The sequence below is a fragment of the Ranitomeya imitator genome, chromosome 2 (assembly GCF_032444005.1).
Source record: "Ranitomeya imitator isolate aRanImi1 chromosome 2, aRanImi1.pri, whole genome shotgun sequence".
In the NCBI taxonomy this organism is placed as follows: Eukaryota; Metazoa; Chordata; class Amphibia; order Anura; family Dendrobatidae; genus Ranitomeya; species Ranitomeya imitator.
This window is the reverse complement of record NC_091283.1, coordinates 50,008,921-50,035,412: the sequence shown is the minus strand read 5'-3', so window position 1 is coordinate 50,035,412 and position 26,492 is coordinate 50,008,921. Positions and strand designations below refer to the sequence as shown.

General features: G+C 44.8%; 2 protein-coding genes across 2 annotated transcripts in view; both read right to left on the bottom strand.

Annotated features, from left to right (window-relative positions):
• The window catches only part of LOC138661781 (cytochrome P450 2G1-like), a 59,861-nt gene continuing 33,369 nt past the window's right edge, over positions 1–26,492 (bottom strand). Inside the window, exons 8-10 of the mRNA XM_069746692.1 lie at positions 8,575–8,762; positions 643–784; positions 1–516 (exon numbers count right to left, since the gene is read on the bottom strand). Of these exons, the coding sequence (XP_069602793.1) occupies positions 359–516; positions 643–784; positions 8,575–8,762 (488 nt within the window). The 3' untranslated portion in view covers positions 1–358. The remainder of the gene's footprint in view (positions 517–642; positions 785–8,574; positions 8,763–26,492) is intronic.
• LOC138661783 (uncharacterized) lies at positions 16,332–20,266 on the bottom strand. Its single transcript, XM_069746700.1, has 5 exons — positions 19,692–20,266; positions 19,538–19,614; positions 19,155–19,331; positions 18,826–18,984; positions 16,332–18,707 (listed from the first exon to the last, which is right to left on the bottom strand). Exons 3-5 carry the CDS (start codon positions 19,202–19,204, stop codon positions 18,161–18,163), a joined length of 756 nt encoding a protein of 251 aa, XP_069602801.1. The 5' UTR covers positions 19,205–19,331; positions 19,538–19,614; positions 19,692–20,266; the 3' UTR covers positions 16,332–18,160.

The following is a 26,492-nucleotide window of genomic DNA, read 5'->3' as shown; positions in this document are numbered from 1 at the left end:
TGTGGGAAATGTTATTTATTAACAATTTTGTGTGACATAACTCTCTTTATAAAGGCATAACAATGAAAAGTTTGAAATTTGCGAAATTTAAATACTGTTCTCCAAATTTCCAGCATTTTCACAAACAAACAACGTTATATTGAACAAATTTTACCACTATTATGAAGTACAATTTGTCATAAGAAAATATTGTCAGAATCACTAGGATCCATTTAAGAGTTCCAGAGTTATTGCCACAGAAAATTACACAAGTCAGAATTGAAAAATTTGCCCTGGTCAGGAATATGAAATTAGGCTCCGGGGTGAAGAGGTTAAGGAGCACATTTTTTATAAGTTCCTTTACTTCCATCAGCCATAGCTATAAGCGAGGCACAAAACGTATTTTATAAGGTAGAGGGGTAATGTCAATATCGAAAGGGTTCTCATCTGTTTTTAAGTTGAAATGCTGCAATATGAAGGTGAGAAAAAGAAAAATCTCCATTCTTGCCATTCCTTCTCCTAGACAAATTCTCTTCCCTGCAAAAAAAAGGGAAAAAATACATTTTTATTTTAGATTTTTTTAAAGTAACAATTTCAAAAATAGAAAATTAAATTTTGACTTTATCAATAAATTTTTATTTTGTGTCATTGCCTCAATAATACCTGCTGAAAACGGTAGGAAAGCTTCGTTCTTCTGAAACTCTCCTTTCTCGTTCAGAAAATGCCCTGGGTCAAATTTTGATGGGTTCCTGAAGTACTTGGGGTCCTTCAGTACAGAGGACAGGAGGACAAACACGGTGGTGTCCTTCAATGCAATAAGAAGAGAGAACATTTAATAGGGAAGAGAATATAACAGAGAGTAAAATCAGCATTAATATTTAGAGGAACAAGCCACCAAGATTTCAATTCCTACACAGCAACCCCAGAGGGGAAATGAAGCATTACGTAGTAATCATGAAAATGCTTTCAGTTTTTAGCGTCATTCAGCTCCCCTTCTCAATGACGTCACCACTCAACAGACTCTCGGGTCATACTGCGCTCCATGACATGGAAGTGGCTTTTTACATTTTAAGCATATGGAACAAAGTAATTGGCTCCATAGACTCACATTGTAAAAGAGACTTCCAGCTCATAAAGAGAGTGATCCAAAAATTCTGAATAGCAGTGATGTCTCCCAGAAGAGGACCAGAACAGCATTGGATACTGGAGAAGATGACGTTAGCTAAAAGTACAGATATACACAAATTTTTTGGAATAAAAAAAAAGTTCACTGAAGGGCTTCTTTAAATGCATGTATTTGGAGGTAAAAATATTTTTCATAATTGGGTTTTATTAAACATTTAGCACAATTTGACTTTTACACGGTATTTTTTCCCCTGCACATTCAACTTTTGATTTGCCATAAATCAGCTGACAAGAGCTTAGAAAAAATATAGATAAAAGAGCTACATCCTCTACTGTCAGATGGTAAGAATGAACCAAAAAAAAAAGAAAAACAGCGGAGCAGCACTGCTAGGGCACAAGGAGAAAAAAACAACAAGATACGTGCTGAACCAGCTGGGATCCTGACCGCTGATCACGGGTGCTCGCATGGAACATAAGTGAGTAACAAATCCTTGTAATAGAAAAATGCGGCAGCACTCAACGATCCTGGAGTGAAGAAAGTCTTTATTGAGACATATAATAATACATCTTCACGGCTCGGGGGATGTGCAGTGACAACAGGAATGTGCAGGGGTCGACAACGGCCATTTCGCGCTGTGTCTAGCGCTTCTACGGATCCATCAATTGGACTCCAGGATCGGTGAGTGCTGCCGCATTTTTCTATGACAAAGATGGTAAGAATGAGCCTACTTTTAGATATTCATCTGGCTCATTCTTTACCCAGCAATAAGTTTAATTCGTAAACAAATGGTGCAAAATGTTTAATAAAACCACAGTTGCAAAATTGATTTTTATCCCATAATGCACTAATTTATATTAAAATAAAAACATTTCATGAAATGTGTACAACACTTATAAAAGGGTGGTTTGAAGCCAACATTGATTTTCATTCTAAATGTCTTCCTATTTAATGTAATAATCTTGTCACTTTTCTGTACTTCAATGAAAACATCCCTACGTGTTGTGAATTCTGTTGTCGGGCTCCCTCCTGTGGTCATGAATGGTACTTCGGCTTGTTCTGTCCATGGACTTCCTCTGGTGGGTGTTTCTGAGTTTCCTTCCACAGGTGACGAGGTTAATTCGTTAGCTGCTGCTCTATTTAACTCCACTTAGATCTTTGCTCCATGCCACCTGTCAATGTTCCAGTATTGGTCTAGTTCACTCCTGGATCGTTCTTGTGACCTGTCTTCCCATCAGAAGCTAAGTTCAGCTTACATTTCTTTGGTTTGCTATTTTTCTCTCCAGCTTGCTATTTAATTTGTTGTCTTGCTTGCTGGAAGCTCTGGGACGCAGAGGGTCTTTTTGCACCCTCTGCGTGGTCTTTTTGTAGGTTTTTGTGCTGACCGCAAAGTAACCTTTCCTATCCTCGGTCTGTTCAGTAAGTCGGGCCTCACTTTGCTAAATCTATTTCATCTCTGTGTTTGTATTTTCATCTTTACTCACAGTTATTATATGTGGGGGGCTGCCTTTTCCTTTGGGGAATTTCTCTGAGGCAAGGTAGGCTTTATTTTTCTATCTTCAGGGCTAGCTAGTTTCTTAGGCTGTGCCGAGTTGCATAGGGAGCGTTAGGCGCAATCCACGGCTATTTCTAGTGTGTTTGATAGGTTTAGGGATTGCGGTCAGCAGAGTTCCCACGTCCCAGAGCTCGTCCTTATTATCAGTAACTATCAGGTCATTCCGTGTGCTCTTAACCACCAGGTCCATTATTGTCCTGACCACCAGGTCATAACAGTACAGGTGGCCCAAAGTACTAATGCATCTCAATAGAGGGATAATAGAAGTTCTGAGACCATTTTTTTTTCTTTGCAGTGTGTTTTGTCTCTCTTTTCCCCTTTACCTCTGGGTGGTTCAGGACACTGGTGTAAACATGGACATTCAAGGTCTGTCCTCTTGGATGGATAATCTCACTACAAGGATACAAAACATTCAAGATTTTGTGGTTCAGAATCCGATGTCAGAGCATAGGATTCCAATTCCTGATTTGTTTTTTGGTGATAGATCTCAGTTCTAGAATTTCAAAAATAATTGTAAATTGTTTCTTGCCTTGAAACCTCGCTCCTCAGGTGACCCTGTTCAACAAGTAATGATCATTATTTCTTTGTTACGTGGTGACCCTCAAGACTGGGCATTTTCCCTTGCGCCAGGAGATCCGACATTGCGTGATGTTGATGCGTTTTTTCTGGCGCTTGGATTGCTTTATGACAAACCTAATTCAGTGGATCAGGCAGAGAAAATCTTGCTGGCTCTGTGTCAGGGTCAGGATGAAGCGGAGATATATTGTCAGAAGTTTAGAAAGTGGTCTGTGCTCACTCAGTGGAATGAATGTGCCCTGGCAGCAATCTTCAGAAAGGGTCTCTCTGAAGCCCTTTAGGATGTCATGGTGGGGTTTCCCATGCCTGCTGGTCTGAATGAGTCTATGTCCTTGGTCATTCAGATCGATCAACGCTTGCGTGAGCGTAAAGCTGTGCACCATTTGGCGGTACTATCTGAGCATGGGCCTGAGCCTATGCAATGTGAGAGGACTTTGACCAGAGCTGAACGGCAAGAACACAGACGTCGGAATGGGCTATGTTTTTACTGTGGTGATTCCACTCATTCTATCTCCGATTGTCCTAAGCGCACTAAGCGGTTCGCTAGGTCTGCCACCATTGGTACGGTACAGTCTAAATTTCTATTGTCTGTTACTCTGATTTGCTCTTTGTCATCCTATTCTGTTATGGCATTTGTGGATTCAGGCGCTGCCCTGAATTTGATGGACTTGGAGTATGCTAGGCGCTGTGGTTTTTTCTTGGAGCCCTTGCAGTAATCTATTCCATTGAGAGGAATTGATGCTACGCCTTTGGCCAAGAATAAGCCTCAGTATTGGACCCAATTGACCATGTGCATGGCTCCTGCACATCAGGAGGATATCCGCTTTCTGGTGTTGCATAATCTGCATGATGTGGTAGTTTTGGGGTTGCCATGGCTACAGGTTCATAATCCAGTATTGGACTGGAAATCTATGTCTGTGTCCAGCTGGGGTTGCCAGGGGGTACATGGTGATGTTCCATTTTTGTCTATTTCGTCTTCCACTCCTTCTGAAGTTCCAGAGTTTTTGTCGGATTATCGGGATGTATTTGATGAGCCCAAAGCCAGTGCCCTACCTCCTCATAGGGATTGCGATTGTGCAATTAATTTGATTCCTGGTAGTAAGTTTCCTAAGGGCCGATTGTTCAATTTATCTGTGCCAGAACACGCCGTTATGCGGAGTTATATAAAGGAATCCTTGGAGAAAGGCCATATTCGCCCGTCGTCATCACCGTTAGGAGCAGGGTTCTTTTTTGTGGCCAAGAAGGATGGTTCTTTGAGACCTTGTATTGATTACCGCCTTCTTAATAAAATTACAGTCAAATTTCAGTATCCTTTGCCGTTGCTGTCTGATGTGTTTGCTCGTATTAAAGGGGCTAGTTGGTTCACCAAGATAGATCTTCGAGGGGCGTATAATCTTGTGCGTATTAAACAAGGCGATGAATGGAAAACAGCATTTAATACGCCCGAGGGCCATTTTGAGTACCTGGTTATGCCATTCGGGCTTTCCAATGCTCCATCAGTATTTCAGTCCTTTATGCATGACATCTTCTGAGAGTACCTGGATAAATTCCTGATTGTGTATTTGGATGATATTTTGGTCTTTTCGGATGATTGGGAGTCTCATGTGAAGCAGGTCAGAATGGTGTTCCAGGTCCTTCGTGCGAATTCCTTGTTTGTGAAGGGGTCAAAGTGTCTCTTTGGAGTTCAGAAGGTTTCATTTTTGGGGTTCATTTTTTCCCCTTCTACTATCGAGATGGACCCTGTTAAAGTCCAGGCCATTTACGATTCGACTCAGCCGACATCTGTGAAGAGCCTGCAAAAGTTCCTGGGCTTTGATAATTTTTATCGGCGCTTCATCGCTAATTTTTCTACTGTTGCTAAACCGTTGACTGATTTGACCAAGAAGGGTGCTGATGTGGTCAATTGGTCTTCTGCGGCTGTAGAGGCTTTTCAGGAGTTGAAGCGTCGTTTTTCTTCTGCCCCTGTGTTGTGCCAGCCAGATGTTTCGCTTCCGTTTCAGGTTGAGGTTCATGCTTCTGAGATTGGAGCAGGGGCTGTTTTGTCGCAAAGAAGTTCTGATGGCTCGGTGATGAAGCCATGTGCTTTCTTTTCTAGAAAGTTTTCGCCTGCTGAGCGTAACTATGATGTTGGTAATCGTGAATTGTTGGCCATGAAGTGGGCATTCGAGGAGTGGCGTCATTGGCTGGAAGGAGCCAAGCATCGCATGGTGGTCTTGACAGATCACAAGAATTTGACTTATCTTGAGTCTGCCAAACGGTTGAATCCGAGACAGGCTCGATGGTCGTTATTTTTCTCCCGTTTTGATTTTGTGGTTTTGTACCTTCCGGGCTCTAAGAATGTGAAGGCTGATGCCCTGTCAAGGAGTTTTGTGCCTGACTCTCCGGGTGTTCCTGAGCCGGCGGGTATTCTCAAAGAGGGGGTAATAATGTCTGCCATCTCCCCTGATTTGCGGCGGGTGCTGCAAAAATTTCAGGCTGATAGACCTGACCGTTGCCCAGCGGAGAAACTGTTTGTCCCTGATAGATGGACTAGTAGAGTTATCTCTGAGATTCACTGTTCAGTGTTGGCTGGGCATCCTGGAATCTTTGGTACCAGAGATTTGGTGGCTAGATCCTTCTGGTGGCCGTCTTTGTCGCGGGATGTGCGTTTTTTGTGCAGTCCTGTGGGACTTTTGCTCGGGCTAAGCCCTGCTGTTCTCGTGCCAGTGGGCTGCTTTTGCCCTTGCCGGTCCCGAAGAGGCCCTGGACGCATATTTCTATGGATTTTATTTCAGATCTCCCCGTCTCTCAAAAGATGTCTGTCATTTGGGTGGTTTGTGATCGCTTTTCTAAGATGGTCCATTTGGTACCTTTGTCTAAATTGCCTTCCTCCTCTGATTTGGTGCCATTATTTTTCCAGCATGTGGTTTGTTTACATGGTATCCCAGAGAACATCGTTTCTGACAGAGGTTCCCAGTTTGTTTCAAGGTTTTGGCGATCCTTTTGTGCTAGGATGGGCATTGATTTGTCTTTTTCCTCGGCTTTCCATCCTCAGACAAATGGCCAAACCGAACGAACTAATCAAACTTTGGAAACATATCTGAGATGCTTTGTTTCTGCTGATCAGGATGATTGGGTGTCCTTTTTGCCGTTGGCTGAGTTCGCCCTTAATAATCGGGCCAGCTCGGCTACTTTGGTTTCGCCGTTTTTCTACAATTCTGGTTTCCATCCTCGTTTCTCTTCAGGGCAGGTTGAGTCTTCAGACTGTCCTGGTGTAGATACTGTGGTGAATAGGTTGCAGCAGATTTGGACTCATGTGGTGGACAATTTGACATTGTCCCAGGAGAAGGCTCAACGTTTCGCTAACCGCCGGCGCTGTGTGGGTCCCCGACTTCGTGTTGGGGATTTGGTTTGGTTGTCGTCTCGTTATGTTCCTATGAAGGTTTCCTCTCCTAAGTTTAAGCCTCGTTTCATTGGTCCGTATAAGATTTCTGAGGTTATCAATCCTGTGTCATTTCGTTTGGCCCTTCCTGCTTCTTTTGCCATCCATAATGTGTTCCATAGGTCGTTATTGCGGAGATACGTGGCGCCTGTGGTTCCATCCGTTGATCCTCCTGCCCCGGTGTTAGTTGAGGGGGAGTTGGAGTATGTGGTGGAGAAGATTTTGGATTCTCGTGTTTCGAGACGGAAACTCCAGTACCTGGTCAAGTGGAAGGGTTATGGTCAGGAAGATAATTCCTGGGTTTTTGCCTCTGATGTTCATGCTGCCGATCTGGTTTGTGCCTTTTATTTGGCTCATCCTGGTCGGCCTGGGGGCTCTGGTGAGGGTTCGGTGACCCCTCCTCAAGGGGGGGGGTACTGTTGTGAATTCTGTTGTCGGGCTCCCTCCTGTGGTCATGAATGGTACTTCGGCTGGTTCTGTCCATGGACTTCCTCTGGTGGGTGTTTCTGAGTTTCCTTCCACAGGTGACGAGGTTAATTCGTTAGCTGCTGCTCTATTTAACTCCACTTAGATCTTTGCTCCATGCCACCTGTCAATGTTCCAGTATTGGTCTAGTTCACTCCTGGATCGTTCTTGTGACCTGTCTTCCCATCAGAAGCTAAGTTCAGCTTGTATTTCTTTGGTTTGCTATTTTTCTGTCCAGCTTGCTATTTAATTTGTTGTCTTGCTTGCTGGAAGCTCTGGGACGCAGAGGGAGCGCCTCCGCACCATGAGTCGGTGCGGAGGGTCTTTTTGCGCCCTCTTCGTGGTCTTTTTGTAGGTTTTTGTGCTGACCGCAAAGTAACCTTTCCTATCCTCGGTCTGTTCAGTAAGTCGGGCCTCACTTTGCTAAATCTATTTCATCTCTGTGTTTGTATTTTCATCTTTACTCACAGTCATTATATGTGGGGGGCTGCCTTTTCCTTTGGGGAATTTCTCTGAGGCAAGGTAGGCTTTATTTTTCTATCTTCAGGGCTAGCTAGTTTCTTAGGCTGTGCCGAGTTGCATAGGGAGCGTTAGGCGCAATCCACGGCTATTTCTAGTGTGTTTGATAGGTTTAGGGATTGCGGTCAGCAGAGTTCCCACATCCCAGAGCTCGTCCTTATTATCAGTAACTATCAGGTCATTCCGTGTGCTCTTAACCACCAGGTCCATTATTGTCCTGACCACCAGGTCATAACACCTACCGTTCCCTCACTACTCTAACTGCTTTATATTTATTTTAATTTTCTACCTGTGTCAGGTTTCATGACATTTCATTTGAGAATCCCCAGTGCATGCTGGGATACTCAGACAAAACATCATCAAGGGGCAGACGCTGCAGTCACTGCCACAGCCTCTCTCTCTACCGTGAAACAAAGCATCAGTAGTGTCCTAGTCACTGCTGTAATGTGCATGCATTGCTTGGCAAATCTGATGTATGATCAGCATGAGCATCTTTCTCACTGTGTGATATTCTTTAAATGTAAAATGACAGTGCGCTCCCTTGCCGACTCTAATGAAAAATTATGAGCAGGCAAGAGAGTGCACTGTTAGTGCGCATGGTAAGGAGAGAGTACAAAGAACAGGGAGAGCAGAAACTAGACCTGCTCTTCAAAATAGACATCACTTTTGAGGATGGAGATGATCTCTGCTCTCCCTGCTGCTCTTTGTACAATGTGTTCTGACAGTTCGCTCTCTTAGCAGGCTCTTCAATCCTCATTAGAGGTGACATTTCATAAGAAAATCCATGTTAGTTTCAGACCACCTCTTTAAATTGCACAGCTCCAAAGGGGTTGACACTAGGCAGGGAAAAATTCAGTTGGTCCATTAAGCTTAATGCATCATGCCTATGTCTGTAGAAATATGGCCTGATGTATTAATGAGCAAATTTCCTCTGACCTTGGGGATTGTGTGCCCCCTGAAGTTGGTGGTCTCTGATGCTGCATGGGGCAAACCCAATGGGACAATGTCTGCATATCTTTGGATCTCATGAATCACAGCCTCTGTATACGGCATCTTGCTCCGATCCTCTAAAGAAGGGCATCGCTCCTGACCAATCACCACATCAATTTCTTTTTGAACTTTTGCTGAGAAAACAAGAACCAATGTTTTGGTCAAATTAATTAGATTTTTACTAAAAGTAGAATTTTTTTAAAGGCTATGGCCACATTTACATAGAATAAATTATCTATTGTGTTGCAATGGGCTGATTGCAGCAGTGCGCATGGGCAACTACACATTTAATATGCCGCTGTTAGTGATTGGCAGCAGCAGTTAAATAATTAACAGCAGCAATCAGAGCTCATCTGTTAGGCTAGTTTCACATTTGCATTAGAATTTGCAGCGTTTAATCCGCATCCGCAAGTGCAGGAAAAACCGCATATAAACACGTACAAACGCGGCGTTTTTTAGCATGTGTGACTTAAAAAAATGCCACGATTGCACGCTTTTCCATGCGTTTTTTCCTGCGTTTGCGTTTTTGGTGCGCATGGTGACAAAATTTACAGGAGAAAAATCTAGATAACCAGACACTGCCAATGTGTGCTACTGTATCCTGTGTCATGATGGATCTTCGCATGGAGAGCTTTTATTTCAACCTGGATTTAAGCATCAAGCTGTTTCTTGCCTGTGCGCTGGCTTGGGAGACAGAAATCGCGAAAGATGGAGAAGGAGACGGCGTAGGCGTTTTTGGAGACACCCCATTATTGAACTACGTGAGAGACGTGGAGCCTATCACACGCTGTATGGTGAGCTTAATGGCAACCCGGAGAAATTCCCAGAATATACAAAGATGTCGCAAGACTCGTTCCAGGATTTGCTTGCTCATGTCCAAGGAGCCATACGGAGACAGGACACCCAGCTCCTTAGAGCGATTCCACCAGAGGAACGTCTGCTGGTTACATTAAGGTATGTAACAAATCTAAACAAATGCCAGTGCTAATTTTGTGTGTTCTGACATGTATTTTTTTGGTATTTTCCTTTATGGCTTTAGCATAACAGCACCATAAATATAATTGATTGTAATTGTTTTTTTTTTATTTTCTTCCAGATTTTTGGCAACCAGAGAGAGTTTATCATCCCTCCAGTTCCAATACCAGCTTGGAATTTCCACCCTGTCTGGAATAGTTGCAGACACCTGCTGGGCTTTGTGGAATGTTCTCCGGGATGAGTTTATACCACTACCCACCGCGGACATGTGGATTGAAATTGCAGAAAAATTCTGGAATGTGTGTGATTTCCCCAACTGTTTGGGAGTTGTGGATGGAAAGCGCATCTGCATTATCAAACCAGCCAGAACAGGATCGAGTACTTCAATTATATAAAATATTTTTCTGTTGTGCTCATGGCAATAGCCGATGTGGACTGACGCTTTATCACCGTGGACATTGGAGCTTTTGGCTGTGGCAACAATTCCCAGACTTTTAACCCCTTCATGACCCAGCCTATTTTGACCTTAAAGACCTTGCCGTTTTTTGCAATTCTGACCAGTGTCCCTTTATGAGGTAATAACTCAGGAACGCTTCAACGGATCCTAGCGGTTCTGAGATTGTTTTTTCGTGACATATTGGGCTTCATGTTAGTGGTAAATTTAGGTCAATAAATTATGCGTTTATTTGTGATAAAAACGGAAATTTGGCGAAAATTTTGAAAATTTCGCAATTTTCACATTTTGAATTTTTATTCTGTTAAACCAGAGAGATATGTGACACAAAGTAGTTAATAAATAACATTTCCCACATGTTTACTTTACATCAGCACAATTTTGGAAACAAAATTTTTTTTTGTTAGGAAGTTATAAGGGTTAAAATTTGACCAGCGATTTCTCATTTTTACAACGAAATTTACAAAACCATTTTTTTTAGGGACCACCTCACATTTGAAGTCAGTTTGAGGGGTCTATATGGCTGAAAATACCCAAAAGTGACACCATTCTAAAAACTGCACCCCTCAAGGTACTCAAAACCACATTCAAGAAGTTTATTAACCCTTCAGGTGCTTCACAGCAGCAGAAGCAACATGGAAGGAAAAAATGAACATTTAACTTTTTAGTCACAAAAATTATTTTTTAGCAACAATTTTTTTATTTTCCCAATGGTAAAAGGAGAAACTGAACCACGAAAGTTGTTGTCCAATTTGTCCTGAGTACACTGATACCTCATATGTTGGGGTAAACCACTGTTTGGGCGCACGGCAGGGCTTGGAAGGGAAGGAGCGCCATTTGACTTTTTGAATCAAAAATTGGCTCCACTCTTTAGCGGACACCATGTCACGTTTGGAAAGCCCCCGTGTGCCTAAAAATTGGAGCTCCCCCACAAGTGACCCCATTTTGGAAACTAGACATACCAAGGAACTTATCTAGATGCATAGTGAGCACTTTGAACCCCCAGGTGCTTCACAAATTGATCCGTAAAAATGAAAAAGTACTTTTTTTTCACAAAAAAATTCTTTTAGCCTCAATTTTTTCATTTTCAGATGGGCAACAGGATAAAATGGATCCTAAAATGTGTTGGGCAATTTCTCCTGAGTACACCAATACCTCACATGTGGGGGTAAACCACTGTTTGGGCACATGGTAAGGCTCGGAAGGGAAGGAGCGCCATTTGACTTTTTGAATGAAAAATTATTTCCATCGTTAGCGGACACCATGTCGCGTTTGGATAGCTCCTGTGTGCCTAAACATTGGCGCTCCCCCACAAGTGACCCCATTTTGGAAACTAGACCCCCCAAGGAACTTATTTAGATGCATATTGAGCACTTTAAACCCCCAGGTGCTTCACAGAAGTTTATAACGCAGAGCCATGAAAATAAAAAATAATTTTTCTTTCCTCAAAAATTATTTTTTAGCCTGGAATTTCCTATTTTGCCAAGGATAATAGGAGAAATTGGACCCCAAATATTGTTGTCCAGTTTGTCCTGAGTATGCTGATACCCCATATGTGGGGGTAAACCACTGTTTGGGCGCACGGCAGGGCTCGGAAGGGATGGCAGGCCATTTGGCTTTTTAAATGGAAAATTAGCTCCAATCATTAGCGGACACCATGTCACGTTTGGAGAGCCCCTGTGTGCCTAAACATTGGAGATCCCCCAGAAATGACACCATTTTGGAAACTAGACCGCCAAAGGAACTAATCTAGATGTGTGGTGAGGACTTTGAACCCCCAAGTGCTTCACAGAAGTTTATAACGCAGAGCCATGAAAATAAAAAATAAAAAATTATTTTCTCAAAAATGATCTTTTAGCCTGCAATTTTTTATTTTCCCAAGGGTAACAGGAGAAATTTGACCCCAAAAGTTGTTGTCCAGTTTCTCCTGAGTACGCTGATACCCCATATGTGGGGGTAAATCACTGTTTGGGCACATGCCGGGGCTCGGAAGTGAAGTAGTGACGTTTTGAAATGCAGACTTTGATGGAATGCTCTGTGGGCGTCACGTTGCGTTTGCAGAGCCCCTGATGTGGCTTAACAGTAGAAACCCCCCACAAGTGACCCCATTTTGGAAACTAGACCCCCAAAGGAACTTATCTAGATGTGTGGTGAGCACTTTGAACCCCCAAGTGCTTCATAGAAGTTTATAATGCAGAGCCGTGAAAATAATAAATACGTTTTCTTTCCTCAAAAATAATTATTTAGCCCAGAATTTTTTATTTTCCCAAGGGTTACAGGAGAAATTGGACCCCAAAAGTTGTTGTCCAGTTTCTCCTGAATACGCTGATACCCCATGAGTGGGGGTAAACCACTGTTTGGGCACACGTCGGGGCTCAGAAGGGAAGTAGTGACTTTTGAAATGCAGACTTTGATGGAATGGTCTACGGGTGTCACGTTGCGTTTGCAGAGCCCCTGGTGTGCCTAAACAGTAGAAACCCCCACAAGTGACCCCATTTTAGAAACTAGACCCCCCAAGGAACTTATCTAGATATGTGGTGAGCACTTTGAACCCCCAAGTGCTTCACAGACGTTTACAACGCAGAGCCGTGAAAATAAAAAATCATTTTTCTTTCCTCAAAAATTATGTTTTAGCAAGCATTTTTTTAGATTCACAAGGGTAACAGGAGAAATTGGACCCCAGTAATTGTTGCGCAGTTTGTCCTGAGTATGCTGGTACCCCATATGTGGGGGTAAACCACTGTTTGGGCACACGTCGGGGATCGGAAGTGAGGGAGCACCATTTGACTTTTTGAATACGAGATTGGCTGGAATCAATGGTGGCGCCATGTTGCGTTTGGAGACCCCTGATGTGCCTAAACAGTGGTAACCCCTCAATTCTACCTCCAACACTAACCCCAACACACCCCTAACTCTAATCCCAACTGTAGCCATAACCCTAATCACAACCCTAACCGCAACACATCCCTAACCACAACCCTAACCCCAACACACCCCTAACCCTAACCACAACCCTAATTCCAACCCTAACCCTAAGGCTATGTGCCCACGTTGCGAATTCATGTGAGATATTTCCGCACCATTTTTGAAAAATCCGCGGGTAAAAGGCACTGCGTTTTACCTGCGGATTTTCCGCGGATTTCCAGTGTTTTTTGTGCGGATTTCACCTGCGGATTCCTATTGAGGAACAGGTGTAAAACGCTGCGGAATCCGCACAAAGAATTGACATGCTGCGGAAAATACAACGCAGCGTTTCCGCGCGGTATTTTCCGCACCATGGGCACAGCGGATTTGGTTTTTCATATGTTTACATGGTACTGTAAACCTGATGGAACACTGCTGCGAATCCGCAGCCAAATCCGCACCGTGTGCACATAGCCTAATTCTAAAGGTATGTGCACACGCTGCGGAAAACGCTGCGGATCCGCAGCAGTTTCCCATGAGTTTACAGTTCAATGTAAACCTATGGAAAACAAAAATCGCTGTACACATGCTGCGGAAAAACTGCACGGAAACGCAGCGGTTTACATTCCGCAGCATGTCACTTCTTTTGTGCGGATTCCGCAGCGGTTTTACAACTGCTCCAATAGAAAATCGCAGTTGTAAAACCGCAGTGAAATGCGCAGAAAAAAACGCGGTAAATCCGCCATAAATCCGCAGCGGTTTAGCACTGCGGATTTATCAAATCCGCAGCGGAAAAATCCGCAGAGGACCAGAATACGTGTGCACATACCGAAACCCTAACCCTAGCCCTAACCCTAACCCTACCCCTAGCCCTACCCCTAACCCTACCCCTAACCCTACCCCTAGCCCTAACCCTAGCCCTAACCCTACCCCTAACCCTACCCCTAACCCTACCCCTAACCCTAACCCTATTCTAACATTAGTGGAAAAAAAAAATTTCTTTATTTTTTTATTGTCCCTACCTATGGGGGTGACAAAGGGGGGGGGGGGGTCATTTATTATTTTTTTTATTTTGATCACTGAGATAGATTATATCTCAGTGATCAAAATGCACTTTGGAACGAATCTGCCGGCCGGCAGATTCGGCGGGCGCACTGCACATGCGCCCGCCATTTTGGAAGATGGCGGCGCCCAGGGAGAACACGGACGGGACCCCGGCTGGATTGGTAAGTATGATGGGGTGGGGGGGACCACGGGGGGGGGGGATCGGAGCACGGGTGGGGGGATCGGAGCACGGGGGGGGGGATCGGAGCACGGGGGTGGGGATCGGAGCGCGGGAGGGGTGGAACGGAGCACGGGGGGGCTGGAATGGAGCACGGGGGGGCTGGAATGGAGCACAGGGGGTGGAACGGAGCACCGGGGGGGGTGGATCGGAGTGCAGGGGGGGTGATTGGAGCACGGGGGGGTGATTGGAGCACGGGGGGAGCGGACAAGAGCACGGGGGGGAGCGGAGCACTGGACGGAGGGGAGCCGGAGCAGTGTACCGGCCAGATCGGGGGGCTGCGGGGGCGATCGGTGGGGTGGGGTGGGGGCATATTAGTATTTCCAGCCATGGCCGATGATATTTCAGCATCGGCCATGGCTGGATTGTAATATTTCACCCGTTATAATAGGTGAAATATTACAAATCGCTCTGATTGGCAGTTTCACTTTCAACAGCCAATCAGAGCGATCGTAGCCACGAGGGGGTGAAGCCACCCCCCCTGGGCTAAACTACCACTCCCCCTGTCCCTGCAGATCGGGTGAAATGGGAGTTATCCCTTTCACCCGGCCTGCAGGGACCCGATCTTTCCATGACGCCACATAGGCGTCATGGGTCGGATTGGCACCGACTTTCATGACGCCTACGTGGCGTCATGGGTCGGGAAGGGGTTAAGAACTCAGACATGGGCCGCCGTGTGTATGGCAAAAATTTTAATTTTCCACGGCCACGACCTCTCCCCAACACTCAAGGTCGACCAATGCCATTTGTTATGGGTGGGAATGAGGCCTTTCAGATGTGTGAAAACCTACTGAAGCCATATTCCAGTCGGGTCTTGAACCACACTAAAAGGATTTAGAACTACAGACTGACCAGGGCCCGAAGAACAGTGGAGTGTCTCAAAATGGCGCATTCTTGCAACAGCCATTAGTCTAAAAATGGAGACAGTCGACGAGGTGGTCAAAGCCTGTGTGGTTCTCCACAATTACATAATGGATAAGGAGCGACCCAACATTGAACTGGATGAACCAGTTGCAAACCCATTGCCCGATTACCAGCATCACCCACTGTAGTCAACTGCTGCAGTTGGCCACATGCAGGACCAATTTGCTGCCTTTTTTTAATCAGATATTGGACGTAGGGTTGAGCGAAACGGGTCGAAATTTTTCAAAAGTCGCCGACTTTTGGCAAGGTCGGGTTTCATGAAACCCGACTCGACCCCAGTGTGGGGTCGGCCATGAAGTCGGCGATCTTTTGAATCTAGAATCGGAATTCTGATACCGATTCCCGATATGTTTAAGATATCGGGAATTGGTATCTGAATTCAGATTTAAGTGTAAAATAAAGAATTAAAATAAAAAATATCGCAATACTTACCCTCTGACGCGCCCTGGTACTAACCGGGAACCTTCCTTTCTTAGAATCAGCCTTCCAGGACCCTGCGGTGACGTCGCGGTGACGTCGCGGCTTGTGATTGGCCGCACGGCCGCCCCTGTGACCGCTCGCGTGGCCAATCACAAGCCGCGACGTCACCGCGACATCACCGAACGTCCTGGAAGGGCTGATTCTTAGGAAGGAAGGCTGCCGGAAAGAAGCAGGGCGCGTCCGAGGGTGAGTATATACCTAATAGGAATATACTCACCCTCGGACGCGCCCTGCTTCTTTCCGGCAGCCTTCCTTCCTAAGAATCAGCCCTTCCAGGACCTTCGGTGACGTCGCGGTGACGTCGCGGCTTGTGATTGGCCGCGCGAGCGGTCACATGGGCGGCCGCGCGGCCAATCACAAGCCGCGACGTCACCGCAAGGTCCTGGAAGGCTGATTCTAAGGAAGGAAGGTTCCCGGTTAGTACCAGGGCGCGTCAGAGGGTAAGTATTGCAATATTTTTTATTTTAATTCTTTATTTTACACTAAAATATGGATCGCAGGGCCTGAAGGAGAGTTTCCGCTCCTTCAGACCCTGGGAACCATGGAAACCCAATGCACTGCATTGGGTTTCGGGTTTCGTCCGACCCCGACTTTTTTATAGGATCGGCCGATTTCACTCGACCCGACTTTTGAAAAAGTCGGGTTTCGTGAAACCCGACCCGATCCTATAAAAGTAAAGGTCGCTCAACCCTAATTGGACGTGTGTCATGACAGGACAATGTTGTGTAAATGTCCTGTTGGGATTTTGTCTGTACCACTTATTTTCTTAAATATTACTAATATTTGTTGCTAATAAACTTTATTTTTTGGTAACTTGACCATGTCTCCTATGTATTTCCTCTAAAATCCAAGGCTGCCCTCACACTAGCAGTATTTGGTCAGTACTTTATATCAGTATTTAAGCCTAAACCAGGAGTGGGTGATAAATGCAGAAGTGCTAAATATGTTAATATTATACCTCTCCTCTAATTAGTCCACTCCTGGTTTTGGCTTACAAATACTGATGTAAAATACTGACCACATACCGCTAGTGTGACGGCAGCCAGGTTGTTAGTGATAAGGTTGTTGACGTCATTGCGTCCTGATTCTGTTCTGCAGTATCCATTGGATGCAGACAGAACAGACAATGGCTGTTTAATACAAAACAGATCTTTACTCATCAAGTCAGATGTCAGAAATAATGAATTCATGATGCACATATAACAGCCTCATGAATTCACTATTTCTGACACATGTCCAGGTGAGCATAGATATGCCTTGTATGACCGCCATCGTCCCTTCACTTTATGTGAAATAGATAACGTACACAGAAGAGAAAAAGGAGGTTATACAATGTACTTCTGTACTCACCAGGTCAGGTGTCCTAACTAATGAGTTTTTGGACACCTGACCTGTTGAGTATAGTTCTGCATTGTATTGCCACCATTTTCCCTTCAGTCTGCAACACTAGTCGCAGACTAAGCAGAATGAAGATATTATGGAGAAAATACAAGTATACATTTTTTGGTCCACCTCATATCTCTATACTAAAGACACACAAAGTGTTGTACTTGCTAACTACTGGAGTTATGATGTGGCCAAAAAATAAAGTGTGCGGCGCAGTGTTTTATTTGGCGCACAGTGTGTGTTGCCAGCGGCGAAATACACAACTAACCACACATAATTCGGGGCAAAAAACAATACTATTTATTTTCTTACAAACAAAATTTTTATTTAACTGCGCCTGCTATGGGTAGAGTGATGGAAATGGGGGGTGTGAAGCTGTGAGGCCTGGCTAAGTGTGGACGACGCAGGGGTGGCAGGAGAAGGGGGCAATTAAACTAGTGGGGTCTGGTAGTTCGGGGATGGGGCTTGACACATGAGAGGCCTGAGACACACTGGAAGGGTGAGACAAACCTGACATTACAGACACACTGGGAGGTGAGGGGGGAGGAATACTGATAGTATGCATTTTTTTATTTTTTTTTTCCCTTTATAGAATCGACGTGTTCTGGGAAGCCTCGGTGGGCTCGTATGTCGTGGCATGGTCGTGGTGGGTGACCTGTCAGGGCCCGGCTGCACTGTGCTCGTAGATCGTGCAGCCATGCCAGAGTCCATAGTGCTCGTAGAGCGTGCAGCCATGCCAGAGTCTATAGTGCTCATAGAGCATGCAGCCATGCCAGAGTCCAAAGTGCTCGTAGAGCAGAAGGCCATGCCTGGGTCCTGCTGCATTGTGGTGGTGGTGGAACAGAAGGCCATGCCAGGGTCCTGCTGCTGCATCATGGTGGCAGTGCGGAAGGCCATGCCAGGGTCCTGCTGCTGCATCGTGGTGGTGGAGCGGAAGGCCATGCCAGGGTCCTGCTGCTGCATCGTGGTGTCAATGGAGGCGGTCCAAGCAGGAGCAGCGGTTGTCATGGTGGTGGCGGTGGGCTGTCCTACAGCTCTCGGCATGGTGGTGGTGCTGTAGTGGTGTACGGCAGTGCTAGGAATAGAGGTGGCCGTGCAGTTGTGTGCAGCAGAGGTCAGCATTGAGGTCAATCATGACAGTGTTGGCAGAGGTGGATATGCCGCCACTGTCTGCTGAAAATACCGACTCCACACACAGCCTGCACGTAAGCAGCATTACAGGCCTGCATGACACTAAGCTGTAGATCAGGGGTAAGGTTTTCCGACATGCCCTGTTCAATTTGGTTAAAAAAATGATGTGCTGGCCTCTGGATGTCGGCTTTCACTTGGTCAAGGCTTTTGGTGACCTCCTGGATACGTGTATTCATATGGCTAATGACAGTATCCAGTCGGTCACCCAAAGCCTTGAGTCCATCGTGAAAAACCGAGCTCAAGTGCAGAAACTTGGGCGTGAGTGACCTGTCCGATGCCCTCTGCCGCTGCCAGGAGGAGCCCCCCAAAAAAGGGGCAGAGGCAGAGGACTGGGAAAGGGAAACACCTGATGGACCAGCTTCCTGGTCTCCAGTTAATGTGGCAGGCCCACTTGCTGCAGCACTGCAGGATGGCTGGGATGGGTCCGTGGCTGTCTGATGAAGGACCGCTCCAGAACCTGGTTCAACAGTGCTGCTCCATGTGCTGTGAACAAAGGGAAAAAAAATAATACCAAAAACTGAATAAACGCCAACTCCTGTTGAATAGAAACATACAGATTATGGCAATACAACACAACCTAATGCACAGGAGAAATACTTACGTTCTCTGGGCAAGGACCGGTCTTAAAAATGCCAGAATGCGATGGTATTTATACTTTCGGATCCTTGCTCCAGAACCACTGGGAACACGGCTCTCTCTTGACGCAGGTCCTTGTTGAAGCGGTCCTTCATCGAATGCCAACGTGTTTTGACTTTGAGCACTGTTGAAAAAACAAAACATAATGGTTACACAATGTACTTTTGGCCGTGCCCACACAACTGTGTGTGATGAGAGAAACTCCTGAGAGTTTGTGTCATCACACACAGTTGTGTGAGCACGGCCAAGGTCTCTGCTGCTTCACACCACATTGCAATACTTTGCAGTTCGGACCTGAGTCGGGATGTTGTCCCAGCCATCCCACATCGCTTTGGCCACCTCATTCCATGGGCACCGGATCGTCATTTTGTCCGAGTGCTGTGGAACCCGGGTGTCCCACAACGGGACTCACTCATGGACCAGGGAGATGAGGATATCGTTGTCAATGAGGTCCTCATCCTGTTCTGGAACCTAAAACATAAATGAAGACATTAAATGTTGTATACATTAACGTAAGGAAAAGAAAGAAAACAGAGGCTGAGAAATGGCATGAATAATGAAAGTCAAGATAAAAAAGGAGTCCAGAAGAAAAATATAAAGAAAGAGGAAAGTTAAGAAAGAAAGAATCAAGAATATTAAAGTGAGGATACAGTAAACAGTCAGCCAGGTATACTTACACGCTGCCGCCTTGACACCCGACCCAACCGTGACCCCGCTGCTCCTGCTCACTCTCTACCGCAGTGGAAGAAGTGCTCTAAAAAAGGGAAAAAAAGTGTCATATGTGTAGATGTGACAGTGAATACATACCAATCTGAGGAGTTTAGTACTCACTTCGCTGACATGTTTGGCTTGAGAAGGCCCACGACGTTGCTCCTCATCAGAAGAAGAAGACATTCTTATGCATGCAGAAGGAAAGAAATGGCAGAAATTAGGACATGTAGAGACAGAAAATAGAAAATAAAGGCATTGGCTAGGATATGCTCACTTGTTCAGAGTCTTGTTTCCTCCAAGGTGCCTTTGTCTGTCTGCTCTGCTTCTCTGTCTGCTGAGTAGTGACCTGCAACTGTTCACTCCCTCCCTTTATCACCTTGTATGTGGGGGGTGGCTTATCAGTGTCTAGACATGTTTTTCTCCGCTGCAACGCATGTGTTCACGAACGCAAGCAAATGCATGTGCTTGCGGACGCATACGTTCACATAGACAGCAATGCATTTTGTTGCCGCATTTCAAACGCAGACACATGCGTCCCTAATATTAAATATAGGAATACACAACGCATGTGGATTATTGCGGAAGCAACGCTGTGGACACAACCGCAAATGTGAAACCGGCCTTAGACACAAATGGCAGCTGTGTAATACAGCCGGCATCTACTGTGTATGGAGGGAGCTCAGCTCCTAAGTAGTGATGAGTAGTGTTGAGCGATACCGTCCGATACTTGAAAGTATCGGTATCGGATAGTATCGGCCGATACCCGAAAAATATCGGATATCGCCGATACCGATATCCGATACCAATACAAGTCAATGGGACATCAAGTATCGGAATGTATCCTCATGGATCCCAGGGTCTGAAGGAGAGGAAACTCTCCTTCAGGCCCTGGGATCCATATTAAAGTGTAAAATAAAGAATTAAAATAAAAAATATTGTTATATTCACCTCTCCGGCGGCCCCTGGACATCAGCGGGAGGATCCGGCGTCCGGCACGGCTTCTTTCTTCAAAATGCGCGCCTTCAGGACCTGTGGAATGACGTCCTGGCTTCTGATTGGTCGCGTGCCGCCCATGTGACCGCCACGCGACCAATCAGAAGCCGCGACGTCATTCCTCAGGTCCTAGAAGGCGCTCATTCTAGGACTTTAGCTGAGGAATGACGTCGCGGCTTCTGATTGGTCGCGTGGCGGTCACATGGGCGGCACGCGACCAATCAGAAGCCGGGACGTCATTCCACAGGTCCTGAAGGCGCGCATTTTGAAGAAAGAAGCCGTGCCGGACGCCGGATCCTCCCGCTGATGTCCAGGGGCCGCCGGAGAGGTGAATATAACAATATTTTTTATTTTAATTCTTTATTTTACACTTCCGATACCGATACCCGATATCACAAAAATATCGGATCTCGGTATCGGAATTCCGATACCGCAAGTATCGGCCGATACCCGATACTTGCGGTATCGGAATGCTCAACACTAGTGATGAGCGAATGTACTCGTTACTCGAGATTTCTCGAGCACGCTCGGGTGTCCTCCGAGTATTTCTTTAGTGCTCGGGACTTAGTTTTCATCGCCGCAGCTGAATGATTTACATCTGTTAGTTAGCATAAGTACATGTGAGGGTTGCCTGGTTGTTAGGGAATCCCCACATGTATTCAAGCTGGCTAAGAGATGTAAATCATTCAGCTGAGGTGAGGAAAACTAAATCTCCGAACACTAAAAAACGCTCGGAGGACACCCGAGCGTGCTCGAGAAATCTCGAGTAACAAGTATATTTGCTCATCACTACTACTAAGCCCTCTACCCTGAGCCCCCTCCACACATGGAAACTCATCACAAACTCATCACAATGAGTGTACATGATATTGCAATAAGTGGTTAAAGAAGATGTCTCTTTTACATGAGTAACATAGCAAAGCGCTTGAACAAAAACATACAAACTTGCAATTTATTTATTAAAAGTCCTCTCGATTTTGAAATTGGAATTCTCTTTAACTCATTGCCTAGGTTACTGCCCACGGTTGCAGCCAATCAGTGGTGGCTGGTTTCCTAGGCAAAGAGTGCAGCGCTAGCAAGCTGTAAAGCACTGCTTTGAAGCTAGCCGAATGACTGCAGCTGCTCGCAACACACAACCGGTGGCAGCAAATGAAACTTGCTGCTTGTCCAATCTGCTACTCATCTGGAGCGCTCGGCTACTGAGCAAATAAGGAAACCAGGGGATAGTTGTTCTCTCCTGAAGGAAGAAGGTGCAAATCTGTCACTCAATTTATGCAGCCAAAGCTACACACAGCTTGGATCAGAGCCTGGCTGTATGATTGTAGCAAAGTACATATTTCTCTGGAACACTTCAGTGTTTCAGAGAAAGCATAGTTTGAATAGTGTGGAGAAGCAGGCTGATGGCGGCGCCCAACTAGGCTGTTCTTCCTAGCTAGAGTTCCCTGCTGTCTTCTACCCACACTGCTCCAGTTGATTTACAGGTCTCACCCTATGGACACACATGTAAGAGACCTGTCAATCATCTGGAGAGGGGTGGGGAGAAGGCTGAACCTGGCAATCAGCAGGACAGGTGTGGGGACAAGCCGGCTGAGAATGGCATCTAACTAGTCTCTCCTTTCCCTATAGTTCCCTGCTGGTTTCGCCCCACCCTTCTCTATTTGATTGAAAAGTCTCTCTCTATGGACTTACATGGGAGAGACCAATTAATCAGCTGGAGAGGAGTCTCATCTCTCCCTAGAGTCTTCAGTCAACTCTTCAAACCGTTTCTCTGAAATTCAGCAACATTTCAGAGAAAAACTGGCCTAAGTCACTGATAATGACAATAAATATATTTTTTACTGTTTCTCATAGTCTTCATTGGGGAACACAGAACCATGGGATAGTGTGCGGCCAACTGGAGGCTGACACTATTATTGAAATGAAATAAAATGTCCTCCTCCCCAGCAGAGTATGCCCTGTGTGCTGGAGCAAGCTTCCTCAGTTTTGTGAGAAAGCAGTAGGAGGAGGAAAGAAAGAATTAAGGCAAGAAGAAACATAACTGTACGCCCAACAAAGTGCTGTGTCCCCCAATTAAGACTACAAGAAACAGTTTTGTTGGTAAGTATAAAAAAAAACTTTTTTTCTCATTTATTTTATTGGGGGACACAGAATGGCCTGTATTGCAGTTTGCAATATCTTCCCACCACGGCTTGCATCTGCCAAGGCAAAAAAAATGTGCACCCTGTTAAAGTTAGAAAAAGTATGCACCAATGCCCAAGTATCTGCTATGCAGAGCTGCAAAGCCAATGCTTGATAACAAACCGCCCATTAAGGTTGCACCATCCATGTAGCGCGCTCCCTAATCCTAAATGGGGCCACCCTGGCTTTAGCCTAATAAACCTGGATAATAGAAGTCTTGATCCAGCAGGCAATGGTTGCTTTAGGAGTGGTTTGACCCTTATGAGAGCCCTGTGGTGTAACAAACAAGGAATCGGGGTGCCTAAAGGAGGCAGTAGCTGCTAAATAATATTTTGCAGCTATAACAATGTCCAAGCTCTGCATAGCCTTCTCCCTAGGATGAGATGGTGCTGGACAAAAGGAAGGAAAAACATTATCTTCATTCAGATAAAAACTCAATATCACCTTCAGGAGAAAAGATGGAACGGCATCAACACTACATTATCCTGATGGAGAATAAGGTAAAGAGCATGACTAGACTGAGGTGCAAGCTCAGAAATCCTCCTATTAGAAGTGATGGCTATAAAAAGCTACCTTATAAGAAAGAAAAAGAGCCGAGATGTTTCTGATTGGCTCAATAGGCGGAGACTGATGAACCTCCAAAACATGATTGAGGTCCAAAGAGTCCAAAGGGCCCATTAGGGAGAAAAGTCTTGACCTGGGGAAAAGATGCTAGTTCAGACTGAAACAGAAAAGCCAGGGAAGATACCTGATTCTTGAGGGAGTTCAGTGCCAGCCTTGCTTATAAGCTTACAATCTGAACTGTAAGAATGAGAGTAGCACTGGCAAAAAAAAAATTATAGGTGAAGAACTGGTAGACTAAGAGCAGCATAAATAAGTCCTCCAATGTAACATAGTAACATAGTAACATAGTTAGTAAGGCCGAAAAAAGACATTTGTCCATCCAGTTCAGCCTATATTCCATTATAATAAATACCCAGATCTACGTCCTTCTACAGAACCTAATTGTATGATACAATATTGTTCTGCTCCAGGAAGACATCCAGGCCTCTCTTGAACCCCTCGACTGAGTTCGCCATCACCACCTCCTCAGGCAAGCAATTCCAGATTCTCACTGTCCTAACAGTAAAGAATCCTCTTCTATGTTGGTGGAAAAACCTTCTCTCCTCCAGACGCAAAGAATGCCCCCTTGTGCCCGTCACCTTCCTTGGTATAAACAGATCCTCAGCGAGATATTTGTATTGTCCCCTTATATACTTATACATGGTTATTAGATCGCCCCTCAGTCGTCTTTTTTCTAGACTAAATAATCCTAATTTCGCTAATCTATCTGGGTATTGTAGTTCTCCCATCCCCTTTATTAATTTTGTTGCCCTCCTTTGTACTCTCTCTAGTTCCATTATATCCTTCCTGAGCACCGGTGCCCAAAACTGGACACAGTACTCCATGTGCGGTCTAACTAGGGATTTGTACAGAGGCAGTATAATGCTCTCATCATGTGTATCCAGACCTCTTTTAATGCACCCCATGATCCTGTTTGCCTTGGCAGCTGCTGCCTGGCACTGGCTGCTCCAGGTAAGTTTATCATTAACTAGGATCCCCAAGTCCTTCTCCCTGTCAGATTTACCCAGTGGTTTCCCGTTCAGTGTGTAATGGTGATATTGATTCCCTCTTCCCATGTGTATAACCTTACATTTATCATTGTTAAACCTCATCTGCCACCTTTCAGCCCAAGTTTCCAACTTATCCAGATCCATCTGTAGCAGAATACTATCTTCTCTTGTATTAACTGCTTTACATAGTTTTGTATCATCTGCAAATATCGATATTTTACTGTGTAAACCTTCTACCAGATCATTAATGAATATGTTGAAGAGAACAGGTCCCAATACTGACCCTTGCGGTACCCCACTGGTCACAGCGACCCAGTTAGAGACTATACCATTTATAACCACCCTCTGCTTTCTATCACTAAGCCAGTTACTAACCCATTTACACACATGTTCCCCCAGACCAAGCATTCTCATTTTGTGTACCAACCTCTTGTGCGGCACGGTATCAAACGCTTTGGAAAAATCGAGATATACCACGTCCAATGACTCACCGTGGTCCAGCCTATAGCTTACCTCTTCATAAAAACTGATTAGATTGGTTTGACAGGAGCAATTTCTCATAAACCCATGCTGATATGGAGTTAAACAGTTATTCTCATTGAGATAATCCAGAATAACATCCCTCAGAAACCCTTCAAATATTTTACCAACAATAGAGGTTAGACTTACTGGCCTATAATTTCCAGGTTCACTTTTAGAGCCCTTTTTGAATATTGGCACCACATTTGCTATGCGCCAGTCCCGCGGAACAGACCCTGTCGCTATAGAGTCCCTAAAAATAAGAAATAATGGTTTATCTATTACATTACTTAGTTCTCTTAGTACTCGTGGGTGTATGCCATCCGGACCCGGAGATTTATCTATTTTAATCTTATTTAGCCGGTTTCGCACCTCTTCTTGGGTTAGATTGGTGACCCTTAATATAGGGTTTTCATTGTTTCTTGGGATTTCACCTAGCATTTCATTTTCCACCGTGAATACCGTGGAGAAGAAGGTGTTTAATATGTTAGCTTTTTCCTCGTCATCTACAACCATTCTTTCCTCACTATTTTTTAAGGGGCCTACATTTTCAGTTTTTATTCTTTTACTATTGATATAGTTGAAGAACAGTTTGGGATTAGTTTTACTCTCCTTAGCAATGTGCTTCTCTGTTTCCTTTTTGGCAGCTTTAATTAGTTTTTTAGATAAAGTATTTTTCTCCCTATAGTTTTTTAGAGCTTCAATGGTGCCATCCTGCTTTAGTAGTGCAAATGCTTTCTTTTTACTGTTAATTGCCTGTCTTACTTCTTTGTTTAGCCACATTGGGTTTTTCCTATTTCTAGTCCTTTTATTCCCACAAGGTATAAACCGCTTACACTGCCTATTTAGGATGTTCTTAAACATTTCCCATTTATTATCTGTATTCTCATTTCTGAGGATATTGTCCCAGTCTACCAGATTAAGGGCATCTCTAAGCTGTTCAAACTTTGCCTTCCTAAAGTTCAATGTTTTTGTGACTCCCTGACAAGTCCCCCTAGTGAAAGACAGGTGAAACTGTACAATATTGTGGTCGCTATTTCCTAAATGCCCAACCACCTGCAGATTTGTTATTCTGTCAGGTCTATTAGATAGTATTAGGTCTAAAAGTGCTGCTCCTCTGGTTGGATTCTGCACCAATTGTGAAAGATAATTTTTCTTGGTTATTAGCAGAAACCTGTTGCCTTTATGGGTTTCACAGGTTTCTGTTTCCCAGTTAATATCCGGGTAGTTAAAGTCCCCCATAACCAGGACCTCATTATGGGTTGCAGCTTCATCTATCTGCTTTAGAAGTAGACTTTCCATGGTTTCTGTTATATTTGGGGGTTTGTAACAGACCCCAATGAGAATTTTGTTACCATTTTTCCCTCCATGAATTTCAACCCATATAGACTCGACATCCTCATTCCCTTCGCTAATATCCTCCCTTAAAGTGGACTTTAAGGGAGTTCAATGTGATGGTAGACTCGCAACGAGGATGCTCTAACCATAGTCTGGATGGCTGATTCAGACAGACCTGCAGTCCTCAAAAGCGCAGGATCAATAGCCATGCCATAAAATTGAGCACCCATAAATTTTGATGGAAAAATGACTCTGTGACAGAAGGTCCGGGTGGTCCAGA

What these genes read in the sequence shown, in the direction of transcription:
- LOC138661783 (XM_069746700.1), bottom strand. Translation starts at nt 19,204, where the DNA reads ATGAGGTGGCCAAAGCGATGTGGGATGGCTGGGACAACATCCCGACTC. An exon ending in GGGACAACATCCCGACTCAG is followed by an intron (nt 18,985 to 19,154) that starts GTCCGAACTGCA and finishes TTTTTTCAACAG; the next exon opens with TGCTCAAAGTCAAAACACGT. An exon ending in CCGGTCCTTGCCCAGAGAAC is followed by an intron (nt 18,708 to 18,825) that starts GTAAGTATTTCT and finishes CTTTGTTCACAG; the next exon opens with CACATGGAGCAGCACTGTTG.